General features: G+C 37.4%; 2 protein-coding genes across 2 annotated transcripts in view; one reads left to right on the forward strand and one right to left on the reverse strand.

Moving 5' to 3' along the window:
* The first annotated feature begins 743 nt into the window (after positions 1 to 743).
* On the forward strand, positions 744 to 3,620 carry map1lc3cl (microtubule-associated protein 1 light chain 3 gamma, like). Its single transcript, XM_067388758.1, has 4 exons — positions 744 to 934; positions 1,236 to 1,291; positions 1,374 to 1,480; positions 1,716 to 3,620. Exons 1-4 carry the CDS (start codon positions 877 to 879, stop codon positions 1,873 to 1,875), a joined length of 381 nt encoding a protein of 126 aa, XP_067244859.1. The 5' UTR covers positions 744 to 876; the 3' UTR covers positions 1,876 to 3,620.
* Positions 3,621 to 5,293: 1,673 nt separating this feature from the next.
* Positions 5,294 to 12,476, reverse strand: part of ehd1a (EH-domain containing 1a) — a 14,194-nt gene continuing 7,011 nt past the window's right edge. The window contains exons 3-5 of the mRNA XM_067388724.1: positions 8,065 to 8,477; positions 6,624 to 6,788; positions 5,294 to 6,540 (exon numbers count right to left, since the gene is read on the reverse strand). Of these exons, the coding sequence (XP_067244825.1) occupies positions 6,013 to 6,540; positions 6,624 to 6,788; positions 8,065 to 8,477 (1,106 nt within the window). The 3' untranslated portion in view covers positions 5,294 to 6,012. The remainder of the gene's footprint in view (positions 6,541 to 6,623; positions 6,789 to 8,064; positions 8,478 to 12,476) is intronic.

Genomic DNA, 12,476 nt, shown 5'->3' on the forward strand with positions numbered 1-12,476 from the left:
TTTTGTGTGTTCATATTGGTAATGCTACAAAAGTCACCAAGTGTCATCTCATTCCGACAAAGATACGATTTTTAACAATTCAAAATATAAAATCTTTCGGTCAGAAATGACCGAAGAAGGCCAGGTTATAAATGTATAGCCTATACAATTTATGAATTGCAATATTTGGTGGCCAATGGTTTGATATGTGTGTATGTGAGTGTGTTACCTTTTACATTTGATGTTTGTACATAACATTACACGAATATTTTTGTATTTAATGTTTACATTTAAAAGTAAAAACCTTTTTGACTAAAATTATCATACCCTTTTCAATAAAATATTAGCCTATATTCAAAAGGCGTCATAAACGGTCTACTTGATTTTGTCCTGTTATTTGAGTTCAGTGAACTCTCAACTAGTCAGATATGTCAGGTCTGTTGTTCACTGTGGTGTTACACAAACTATTACACAAGCTGCTGAAGCCTTGATTCCTAATTAAGCTGTCATGGCACTCACATTAGAAAAAAGCGGAGCTGAACTTCATATAGCCTAACCGGTGTCTGTGAATATTGTGCTCATTTACTGCGACCCGTTCATTATTAATCCAGCGCGAGGACGGGAGAGGCTGTGAAGAGGTTTTGAAGAGCTTATGTAACTACTAATATATCTTAATATGATCGCAAGGTCTTTAATTACGCGAAAGCACTTCTCATCTTTTCACACTTCAGACTGTCCTCCCCCCCTACAAACACACACAGACACACCCGTATAAAGGCCAAGCCCCGCGAACTGAAAGCAGGCATTTGAGACAACCTTCATCCGTGGGCACTTCGTCAGCCCGGACACAGCCTCCTCCTACCACACCATCGTAAACGTCTCCATCCTCAAGTCAGAATGCCTCCCTACGAGAAATCCATGGAAATTATGCCTTTCAAGCAAAGGAAGTGCCTGGGTAGGTCATTACTTCACAACAACATTCAACTTTTGGCATTGTACTAACTACCTCGCTTGTTTTGCATTGTTGGAAATCTTTTATTTTAAAAGTTTTTTAAACGTAAATATCTGTTACCTTTATGCTTATCTTTTTAGCTAAAGACAATTTTCCACAATGCAGACAAGTTACTATTAAGGCCTCTTACTCGTGTAGGCCTACTTACTTTCTTATTAGTTAGCCTATTACTTATTGTTTCATATTTAGGCTACATTTCAATGATCAGAAAAACATTTTTTTAAAAATTGTTCTTCCTATGCAGCAACAAGAAAAGATGAAGTCTGCAATATTCGATCAAAGTTCCCCAACAAATTACCGGTGAGATGCCTATTTGAATATGATTAAACAAAAGTAGAACAGCAGCTATTTTAAAACTTATAAATTATGTTTTGTATTTTAGGTAATTGTGGAGCGATACCTTCAGGAGAAAAAGCTTCCCCTACTGGACAAAACCAAATTTCTTGTCCCAAATGAGCTGACATTAGGGCAGTTCCTCAGTCTGCTCAGGTGTGTAGACTCTCTTTCTTATTTTTAAAAGTATATGCAGTTTTTCTTTTTCAATTTTCTTAAGTCAGTGTTGAATATGTGTTGTGTGAACAGTGAATCAGACGTGTTTTTCCCTGCCAAATTGCTTAGGTCATTGTATGCACGACTGTATGAGGCACGCCTGAAGTTTCAGGCACTTAGCAATTACTTTAAGTAATGCCAATTTTATGTCTCGCTCTTTCTTTTTCTCTTACAGAAGTAAGATAGCGCTAGAGGCATCTCAAGCTCTGTACCTACTGATCTCAGGAAGGAACATGTCCTGTTTGTCAACCAGTATGGGAGAAGTTTATTCACAGTTCAGAGACCCTGATGGCTTCCTCTACATAACCTATGCATCCCAGGACATGTTTGGGTGAAAAGATCCTCCAAAATGACCACACACAGATCACCTCACATAACTCCAGACTGATGCCTTTCTGAGATCATAACTCACTATTGCTGCTAAATGAAGACTCTCACTGTGCTTTAAAAACCACACAGTCCACCAATCTCACCTGGCCGAGAGGACTCTTCTGACCTCATTTCTAAGTAGTTTAGATTTCTTTGAGGCTAATGTTGAAGTAAGCTTTGAAAGAGGTTACAGCTGAGCCTAGTAATATGAAGAACTGAAGAGTGATGGCACTTGCACTACTCCTCAAGCTGCTCAGTCATGAGGCTCTGAATTATGACAAGACAAAAAAAGGACGCCCTGTCCCTCAAAGGACCTGGAATGTCCTGTTACAATGACCAATGACAGGGTTTGATCAATGCTGTTTCCTCTCCGCGCTCTTTCTGGGACTGCGCATCTGTGTTCCTAAAACAAACACAGAGGAGACGAACAAACAAACAACTATTTGAGCACCTACTCTGGAATGAAAATGAGTGCAAACAACACAGTCATTATGTACTCAGCTTCAACTGCAATTTATCCTCAATAAATCAGTTTAGTTCTTTTAACTGAATGTCTGATTTCATTTGATTCAGTGTATAGTATTCTGTTAATGTGGTTTGTTCTGTTCAACAGGGCACTAAGATTAAAATATATACTAACACACCATCAAAATAGTGGTAGGGACCTATTTTGCTTATTTGTCATCTGGTTATTTCTAAGTACAGCTTAAAATAAGCAACATGGTGACTTAGTGATTGTTTAACTCTCTGGTGTTGCCACCAGGTAACAGCCTTATATATATATATATATATATATATACATATATATATAATGAGACACCCACTTAATTGGTCAGTGCTATCTCAGGGGAGAAGAACTCAAATACTAACCAATGAAAATGCTTAAAAAAAGAAGTGGTCACATGACCCACATGGGTTTATTTTGTGTCCTCTTTCAGCAGTGAAAAGTGAATTTTTCACTAATTTTCGTCCAGTAATCGCCAAAAAAATCTGTCATCTTCATTGATAAGTAAAGAAATATCTTCAAAAACTTTATATATCATCAAATGTATCATAGGACATTACAAAAAAACTATGTTGCCTCAAGGCAGAATGAAATCGCACAAGGCCATACCAGCCATACGAGGCTGGAATACAAGTATATTTTGTCAAAAGAGATAGAATCATCTAAATGCATTTAAGAATAGCAATTTGCATGCTAGGCCTATATCTCCAGATATATTATGATTTTATGCTGGAGATGAATGGAAAGAGAAGCCTGAAAAGCAGGTCATTCGCCTGTCTGGGTTGAAAGAAAGGGGCGATGCAAATACCCAGGTTGTTCAGTCCAGTGCTCAAAATGTGCTACCCACCTGTGTTTTTCTGTTTAGAGGAATTGCTTTCTCAACTTTCACAAGCAGTGAGGTGCCATTAGTGAGGAATGGGATTTTGTGTGTATGTACTTGTGTATTTACATGCTTGTAAGAATAAGGTGCATATTAGGATAAGGTAATAGTGATTTTTAATGTTTTACCTTAAACAACACTGACTGTAATGTTTTAGTATGATAACTTGATGATATGATGGTTTGGTAATATTTGTGTTCCACAATTGTGCAATTTTGCCTGAAAGCAACAGCTGGATGTAATGTTTCTGTGTTACTTTTTATTAAATATGAAATGTGCAATAATTCACGTGTTTGGATAAAAAAAAAATGAATTTTTTCAATAAATATAGGCCCATTTCTTTTTTCTACATGAAAATGTCTTGTGGTATAATGTTGCTTTGAGGCAACAAACTTTTAATAAATAAATGTAATAAATAATGAAAATGTTTATTGATTTTGTTATAGTGTCCATTTTCAAGCAGGAAAAACATCACATTTTTTCCTCATTGATATATTGCATACCAACCACATAGGGTTATATACACTCATAAACATGCACACAGCAGTAAAGCAATTCTCTGCTAGACATCTGACTCAATGCTTTTTAGTCACACAACTCTTCTAAAGATGCATCACCTTCTTACACATGGCTGTTATTAACCCACATCCCTAATAGAAGGGTTTTGGTTACTGTGTCAATAAGCAGTCACATGGGGAGGTGCTAAACAGGTCTGATCTTAAAGATTATATGGCTGTAAACCATTTAAAAGGCTGCGAATTGCTTGTTAGTTTCCCTAAAGATGCAACAATGCCCTCACACTTTATCCTTATCTAGCAAATCGGTTTAATTTAAGATTATGTGCAGCAGATAAAGAGTCAGTTGAGAGTGGTCATTTTAAATGTTTCACATCTGCATTCTTACTGTCACTTAGAACATTACTGGGAACTTTAGCACGTTCATGTAAAGTGTGTTGTGAAAGCGGAATGCATTAACTGAGAAATGACAATGAGAAAGTTCAAACGGTGGTAAATTGAGGTCGCTATCGGACAGAATGCATACTGATACTATGTTAAGGTGATAATGAAGTGTATGCATCACTGCCAAAACAAAGTAGCTATATACAAAGTTACACTTTTGTTCAAAAGTTTGGGGTTGGTAAGATTTTTGTTTTTGAAAGACTCTTATGATCACTAATGCTGCACTTATTTGATCAAAAATACAGCAAAAAATAAATAAATAAATAAATAAAATTAAAATTTATTCCTGTAATGCAGGAACAGTTTTGCTGCTTCATATTTTTGTGGAAATCGTAATTTAGTCTTTATATTGTGATTCTTTGATGAATATAACATCTTTACTGTCACTTATGATCAATTTAATGCATCCTTACTGAATAAAAGCATTCTTTTTTTTTAATTACTTACTTTTAAGTGGTCAAGATATCAAAGATAAGCTTGATTCAAAGTAACATACATTTGTTACTTTATATATATTTTTATATATATATATTTTTATTATAAAAATGTGGATTTGAATATGATCCAGTTGTTAGTGTGGGATCAAAAAAAAAAAAAATGAATGGGTGATCTTTATCTTTTCAGTTACGAATGTGTTGCAAGAGGGTTCACGTTACACTAAACTAAGAAAGTAGTAGTCAGCTGTATAAGGAAAAAAAAAGAAAAAAAAAAGTGATCAGCTCCCAATAGCTGCCAAAGAAAACACAAGACGCTGTACTGTACAGTGAAGCAACTCAACATGCCTCAGCATAAGCATAGAGATATACGACACTGTCACTGCATTATTACCATTCCAAAAAGACCTTAGTTTTTCCAAAGCTCTTTCAAAAGCTCTCAACACAAGTACATAGTTCTCTGTCAGCACTCATGAAAACAGAAGACAGATATATGTACTCATCTTTCACAACTGTCAATGGTGGCGTTCACAAGATTTCACTACATATTGCAATTTGTAAATTGTCTCTAAATGCAGAAACTCAAGCAGTCTTTGAAGCACAACGTACAAATAAACTCTTTTATTGGTCAATGTAATTGTTGCATTCAAATGAAGGTGAGGATTTCAGATCACAAAATCCAATAGAAATTAAAGATACACCCTCAAAATTACAGAATACGTATACTGATATAGTTTAGAGATATTAAATCAGAAAACATTCAATAATCAATTTTCAAAATTGAAAATACAAAATACAGATATAATAGCTTTAAAAGGAAAAGAATAAGTTAAGGAAGTTTTCCAAAAAAAAAAAAAAAAAAAACAGCAATTATGTCTGGATATATATCATATATGGAATATTTTTCACATTTTTGTTCTTTTTAAAGAGCCCCCCTAACATACTCAGTTTTAGCCTGCTGCTTTTCAACCTCAATTCAATGCACATTAAAAAGTACCATAGTACCAAGTACCAATTTGCAATCAAGTTAAATTCTTTTTGTGCTCATAGTGGTTTCTCCATTTCCAAGCCATATTAAACATTAAGAGGAAGAAAGAAAAAGTCTCTCACTGGCACATAAATTCTTGGTCTGTCTTCTCGGTCCTATCATTCTTAGCAAAGCATTTTTGATTTATAACCCTTACTACATATCTATGTTTAAGACAGCAATCCAGTTCCTGATGACAAGTTAGTGAATGAATGGTCAGAAAAGCTAGAAGACATGGCTTGGGCAATTTGGAATGTAGCAGAGAGCCACTGAGTTCCAATCAACTCAAGTCAGCTCTTTAATTCTGCTCTGCCCGTTTGGAAGGTGGCACAAGGTGACTGGGCAGTTTAGCTGGAAGCTCGTGCCCCTCTAGCTTTACCTTGATCAGGTGATTCGCCAGCGCAAACTCTTCATCGTCCAGGTAGCCATCTTTGTCAACATCTGCCAGAGTCCAAATCTTTCCAAGCACTGTGTTTGGCAGCTTGGACTTCACCATCTCCTTCTTAGCCGTGGCACCAGATACCTTCCCATTAATTGGCGAGAGGGTGTAGAATATTTCGTCATAGGATGGCTTATCACGAGCCACGATCCACTCCAGCTCATCAATGCCTTCTCCTGCACCTTCTCCATATCCGTGACCAAACGGCCCGTTCATGGTTCCCTCAAACGCACCACCCTTCACTGACTGGCTGGGCATGGCGGCCTCCTCCTTACGGACCAGCGTCATGAGCTTAGCAATGTCATTACCTAGCATGTCTTCTACGTGCTCCATCAATTTTGGCTTCATGGCAGGAAATTTGGTGAAGTCCTGAGAAGCTAGCAACTCCTGTAAAGAAAGATTGTGTTATGTTTTTATTTTGAAAGAAAAGCTCTTTATAAAAATGTAATTTATTGGATATAGCTTCATACCTGCATTTTCTTTAGGTTAGGAAAGTCTCCTGGTGAAATGTTGTGCTCTTTCTGAATCTTTTCATAGATTGCACCCAGGTTGGCAATAAGCTCTTTCTTTTTTGAGTCTTTGCCAAATACACTTGGCATCTCTTTCTTCAGAGCACTGATAATGTAAGCATGTACCTAGAAGAAAAGTATTCAGTGGACTCAAATTTAATACAAGTAGCATATGTGCAGTTTAGCATGTCAAGACTACACTTCTCACAAGCATTAAGTTACTTCATAAAATGAAAATAAAAGGTGAAAATTGATCTGTGAGACCAAAATCCTGTCCACACTCAGTGGGGATTAAAGTTCAACAAAAGTGTCCAGGGATAAGGCATACATATATATATATACACACACACACACACACACACACACACACACACACACACACACACACACACACACACATAGTTCTTTCTGGTTCTCCAATCTGATTGGCTGAGAGGTCCATGCAATATTCTACCAGTAACCGTTTCACTGAATTGAATCACTATGCTTTCAGCATTCTCACAGCAAGTGTAAATGGCAGGCGAGCAAACCCACCATATTTTTATAGATACTACTGTTATTTTTTTTACCGGAATGTTGTTTTAATAGTTTTTTAGGCCAGAATACAGTTATTTAGACCTCAGATATGCGATTTACATGTAAACATAGCACGTATTTGAAATTTTTTTAGACGCTTTCAGAGATGCGAGCTTCATCTCGGCCAGTCCTTCATGAATTTGCCGGTAGCTCTTATGTAGATAGTGTTTAAACATGAGGTATTCGTTTTGGGTATATCAAACATGCAATCTTTAGTCTTATTTGATCTTAGATCTAATAGATTTGGCTTAATGGCTATATTAAGTTTCATAACTTTATATTCACATTGAAATTAAATCCTGTACTAACTAGAGTGCTGCTTTTGTATGTTTGACTGAACTGTTTGCTTGTGTTTATTTCCTATTTTACTTCTTATACTGTTATAATGGCTATTGTTGTTAATTTAAATGTTATTTATATAAAATTTTATTTATTGAACAATAATATGCCGTATTTTTTGGTATTGAGAAAGAGTGTTAGTGATTTCGACTTCAGTGAAATTTACATTAAAACGCCACGAGATGCCGGCAAAGGCAGTCTCTATGAGTGAGTCAGTCAGTCACAAAAACTTTTATATTGAAATGGACTGTCTGAAACATGAATGTTGCTTTTACTTTAAACAACATCTAAGAGATGCAACTGACAAATGCATTGACTAGCGCTGTCATATGAGTGATGACAGCCTGATTTTATGATTAGGAATATAAGATTGACCAGAAGAATATCAGCTAGATGCAAGTAATGCACTCGCTCAGGTGATCTCTCTCTCATAATACTCTACATATTATAGTGAGTTTCACTTTACATTTCAGTAAAAATGTTTCACCTTAGCGAGACGTGCTCTTTTGATCAGATCATTGAGCTTCCGCAGGGCTGCATTTCTGGGAAGACCTTGAATATCGCTGAAGAGATCCTGCTCCTCTGCTTCAAACAGCTTCCGGTTATCTGCGATCAGAAGAGGCTGAGCCCAAAATGAGCCGATATACACTCGGACCACCTCAGGGGTGTTTATGATCTTTCCCAGTGACCACATGAGGGCACCATACACCCTCATCAGCTGCTGGGTGCTGATCTGGTCAGCTTTGTTCAGAACCACACGCATCTTGTCCTCATGGTTTTTCAGGGCCTTGATCACCTCTGAGAACTCATCAGAGATGTCCAGCTTGTGGGCATCAAAGAGCAGGATGATTCTGTCCACTCGTTCAGCGAACCACTCAAGAACTGCTGCAAAGTCATAGCCTGAAATTGAGAGAAGATACAAAGATGTGCATTAGATCGGGTCCTAAATCAAAGCTCTGGAATAAGGAAGTCAGCAGGGATTTTATTTTAGAAAAGGAGGTCAGGGATAATGGATTTGATTAGCGACAGCGTCATCTGATCTCAGCGAATTCAGAGAACTGTAAACAGCAACTATAAAGCAATGTATTCAGAAGGAGATCTGCTGCCTGTGAAATCCCCAGTTGTCTCTGTACATGAATAGAAAGTCACCTATTGTCATCAAGCATCTTCTTTTTTTTCTGAACCAGTGGCGGTCCTGGCTCAGTCATAAACAAAGAAAAATTACATTTTCAAGTAAAGAATGGGTGATTTCTGCCACAGCAAATTAGACAATAATAATATTCAACAATAATTATATTTAACTAAAAGTATTTTATTTATCTTAATTATAACATTTTAAATTAATTCAAAATGTACCAAAGACATTTTTTTTTTTTTTTTTACAAAGATCACAATATTATGTAGTTTTTAAAGGTTGCACTGAAAATCTACAAGCCCGATGTACAAGGAAAATGAAAAATGAAAAAGAGATTGAAAACTGAACTGCAGTGGTCAGTGAGAGGTGCTTCTGGGAAAGCTGCTAACATTTTCTAAGCAAAATCTCACATGACCCTGTACCACACAGGAACTTTTAGTTCCACATTTTATAAACTCGGTGCCATTTTATGACCCTATTTCAAGTCATTCGGTGTAAACACTTTCCCACACGGATGAACTCCAGTTGCAAAGTAAAATGCAAACAGCAGGATGACATAATAGCAACCCACGGCAAAACTACAGCACAAAGACCGGTTTAGCTGCAGTCAGACAGAAACGCTCAAACAGCCTTTCATTCTTAATCCCACACGGCTACAACTGCAGCACCGTCTGTTGTGTCTCTGCCGGGACTGGTGGTGTGGAAGCTCAGGGTCTGTGGCATGACTGCTGCGTGTCTATGGTATGCAGGGGCACCTTGATCTCAGTATCTGGTTACTGTCTCTGCTGGCCCCAAAAGGACAAAAGGGTCACATGACTCTTGAGACATATCCTGTAACAATGCCACATTTCTGTTTCTTAACAGCTGTCCCTTTGTGATGTTGCGATCTGTATCTACATTCGTACTCTGCAGTGAGCTGACACATGGGCCAACTCAGCATTTCCGTCTGATTCTTCCTGTTCCCAGCTGAATGAGAATGGAGTTCAAGCATACTACTAGATTGTGTGGAATATTAGACAACTCAAAACACACACGTAAGCTACCGGTCATATGACAATAAAACACTTCTCCACCCACAAAACCTTTTTAATGGTATAAAAAGAGGAAACTGGAAACAATGTGGTCAGGATTATTCTGGCACAACAGTTTCTTTCCAACTAACATTAACATTAGGGCAGAAGTTCAACTGCTTTTACGTGTGGGATTTATGCACGGCAAACAAACTTGCCAGAGCAGCTCTGAAATCCTGTTTTATTTTTGTTATATCTTCATTTAATTAATCTATTATTTAGTGGAGAAAACATATTCAAATATTTCCTGTATTAAGGAAATCCACTTCCAGTTTCACACAATAGAGTGTGTAGGAAAGGATGTCAGACTTGTTTTTACCACCCAACCCCCCCCTCTCAAAATAAACTCACTCAAATTTACATGAGGTCACAATAATGAGTCAAACTTCAAAAGATTTGCATGGAATCAATGCAAGTATTAATGCTAAAACTCATAGTTTCCTACAAGAAAGACACACATACAAAAAATAAAAAATAAAGAAATAAAGAAGAGAGCTTAGTTAAAGGGTTAGTTCACCCAAAAATGTAGTTCACCCACAGGTAGTTCCACACCTGTAAGACCTTCTTTCATCTTCAGAACACAAATTAAGACTAGATAAAAAAAAAGCTTGTCGAGACAAACTTTAAGTTGGCTTGAAAAAGCCGGTCCAGAAAGTTTGAAGCAGTTTTAAAAGTTTTCAGTTTGAAAGTTTCAGTTTTAGTTTAGTAATTTTGATAGAGTACTAGGGTGCTCTGTGTGGTTGCTAAGATGTTGCTATGTGGTTGCTAGGGTACTTGGGGTAGTTGCTAGGGTGTTGCTATGCGGTTGCTAGGGTACTCGGGATGGTTGCTAAGGTATTCTGGGTGGTTGCTAGGGTGTTGCTATGCGGTTGCTAGGGTACTCGGGGTGGTTGATGGGGTGTTGCTAGATTTAGTTTGATAGATTTAGTTTGATAGATAGATAGACAGATAGATAGACAGATAGACAGATAGATAGATAGATAGATAGATAGATAGATAGATGAGTTTATGAGTTTCAATGGATTAGAAATAGTACATAGAATGGCACTTGAGTCTAATTGAGTTTTTGGGTCTAATGGGCTTCCGTAGTTTAAATTTGAATTTTGACAGTTGGAGTTTGAAAGTCTTGGCTCATTTGAACATTCCGTCAATGAAAGTCAATGGGATTTTTCCGAGCTTTAACAGTCTTTTCCAGGAAAACCGTAAGTCTGATCAGTTATAAAAGATATAGCACACTAAAGGTCATTGCACACGGAGTGCGAAATTCGCAAGCGAAACTTAAATAAAAAATAAATTCAACCTCACGTTATGTCAATCGCGTTTGCACACTGCCTCCGAAACTTTCGTCCGTCAAAAAAATATTCGGATCAGGTTTGATTTTCTGCGTTTTTCGCATCTGTGGTACGTGTTTTAAGAGACGTTTTGACAATTCAGAGCAACCGTACGCGAATGCAAAAATCCAGAATGCCATCTGACAAGTTGATCCACGCCTTCTACAGCACAAAACAGCAGCACAGAATGACAAACAACGTGAGGAATACAATGAGACCGAATATAAAGACAGATTGTGCCAGTAGTAAATCATCAAACTGAGCGACTGACATCCTGAAGTAATCTTTGAAACGCTCAGATAATCCCGCAGCTCCTTGAGGTGAATTCTCCTTTCTCTCTATGCAATCTCGGGATTGAATGGACCCAATATTTCCTCTTTCTTTTACTCTTCTTAGAAGAGAGGAGACAACTAATCGTGCTCCCTGCTTGAAGACTTCATTTTGTATTGTTTTGCGATTTTTTCCGCAACGCATTCATTAATACGCATCGGACTCGGTGTGCAAGGTCTCTCTGCGTGACGAATCTTTAGGATTGCGAATACGAAAAAACGCATGTGAAAATTTCGTGTGCAAAGGCCTTAAGTCAGAACAGTCTGAAGATCTGACCTGAGTTTGGAGTATGTAGAGTTAAAGCTCTAGGAGGAGTTGGAAATTTTAGTCTCAGAAGAAAACAGCATAACAGTAAGTTGGCTTTTTCAAGCCAACTTAATTATATCCGAGAGGTATGACTCATCCATAGACAGCAAATTAAACACCACTTTCAAGGTCCAGAAAGGTACTAAAGACATCGATAAAAAAAGTCGACGTGATTGCAGTGGTTCAACGAGAATACTTTTTGTGTGCAAAAACGATGTCTTTAGTACCTTTCTGGACTTTGAAAGTAGTGGTTAAATTGCTGTCTATGGACGATTTATATACCTCTCCGCTTTCATCAAAAATATCTTAATTTGTGTCCTGAAGATGAACGAAAGTCTTAAGGTGCGGTCACACTGCACTTTTCGTTCCACTGATTCCATTCAAACACATGCAAATGCATCAGACCGGAAACGCAAGCTCGTGCGAAAAAATTCGCATTTCGCTGCGTTCCAAAGTTCAAGTTTGGTGAACTCTGACCTGCGAATTTGCATCACCAGTAGATGATCGAGGCATGACCTCTTGGCTGAATAAAAAGAATGATATTTTTGCAGTAAAGTCGAGTAGGTTCTATATTTTTACATTTTAAATGTATTACTTTAAGTTATGTGTTGAATTCATGTTTATAAAAAAGACGCTGTAAACCGTGACGTCATATCATGACCGTTACAGCATCCAAAAAAATTTTGCACGTTCAAAGTCTAGTGTGACCGCGGCTTTATGGGTAAGA

Source organism: Chanodichthys erythropterus, chromosome 1, assembly GCF_024489055.1.
Source record: "Chanodichthys erythropterus isolate Z2021 chromosome 1, ASM2448905v1, whole genome shotgun sequence".
In the NCBI taxonomy this organism is placed as follows: domain Eukaryota; kingdom Metazoa; phylum Chordata; class Actinopteri; order Cypriniformes; family Xenocyprididae; genus Chanodichthys; species Chanodichthys erythropterus.

Coding starts and splice junctions, on each gene's coding strand:
- map1lc3cl (XM_067388758.1), top strand. CDS start 877: ATGCCTCCCTACGAGAAATCCATGGAAATTATGCCTTTCAAGCAAAGG. Junction 935..1,235: donor CAAGCAAAGGAAGTGCCTGG/GTAGGTCATTAC, acceptor CTTCCTATGCAG/CAACAAGAAAAGATGAAGTC. Junction 1,481..1,715: donor CAGTTCCTCAGTCTGCTCAG/GTGTGTAGACTC, acceptor TTTCTCTTACAG/AAGTAAGATAGCGCTAGAGG.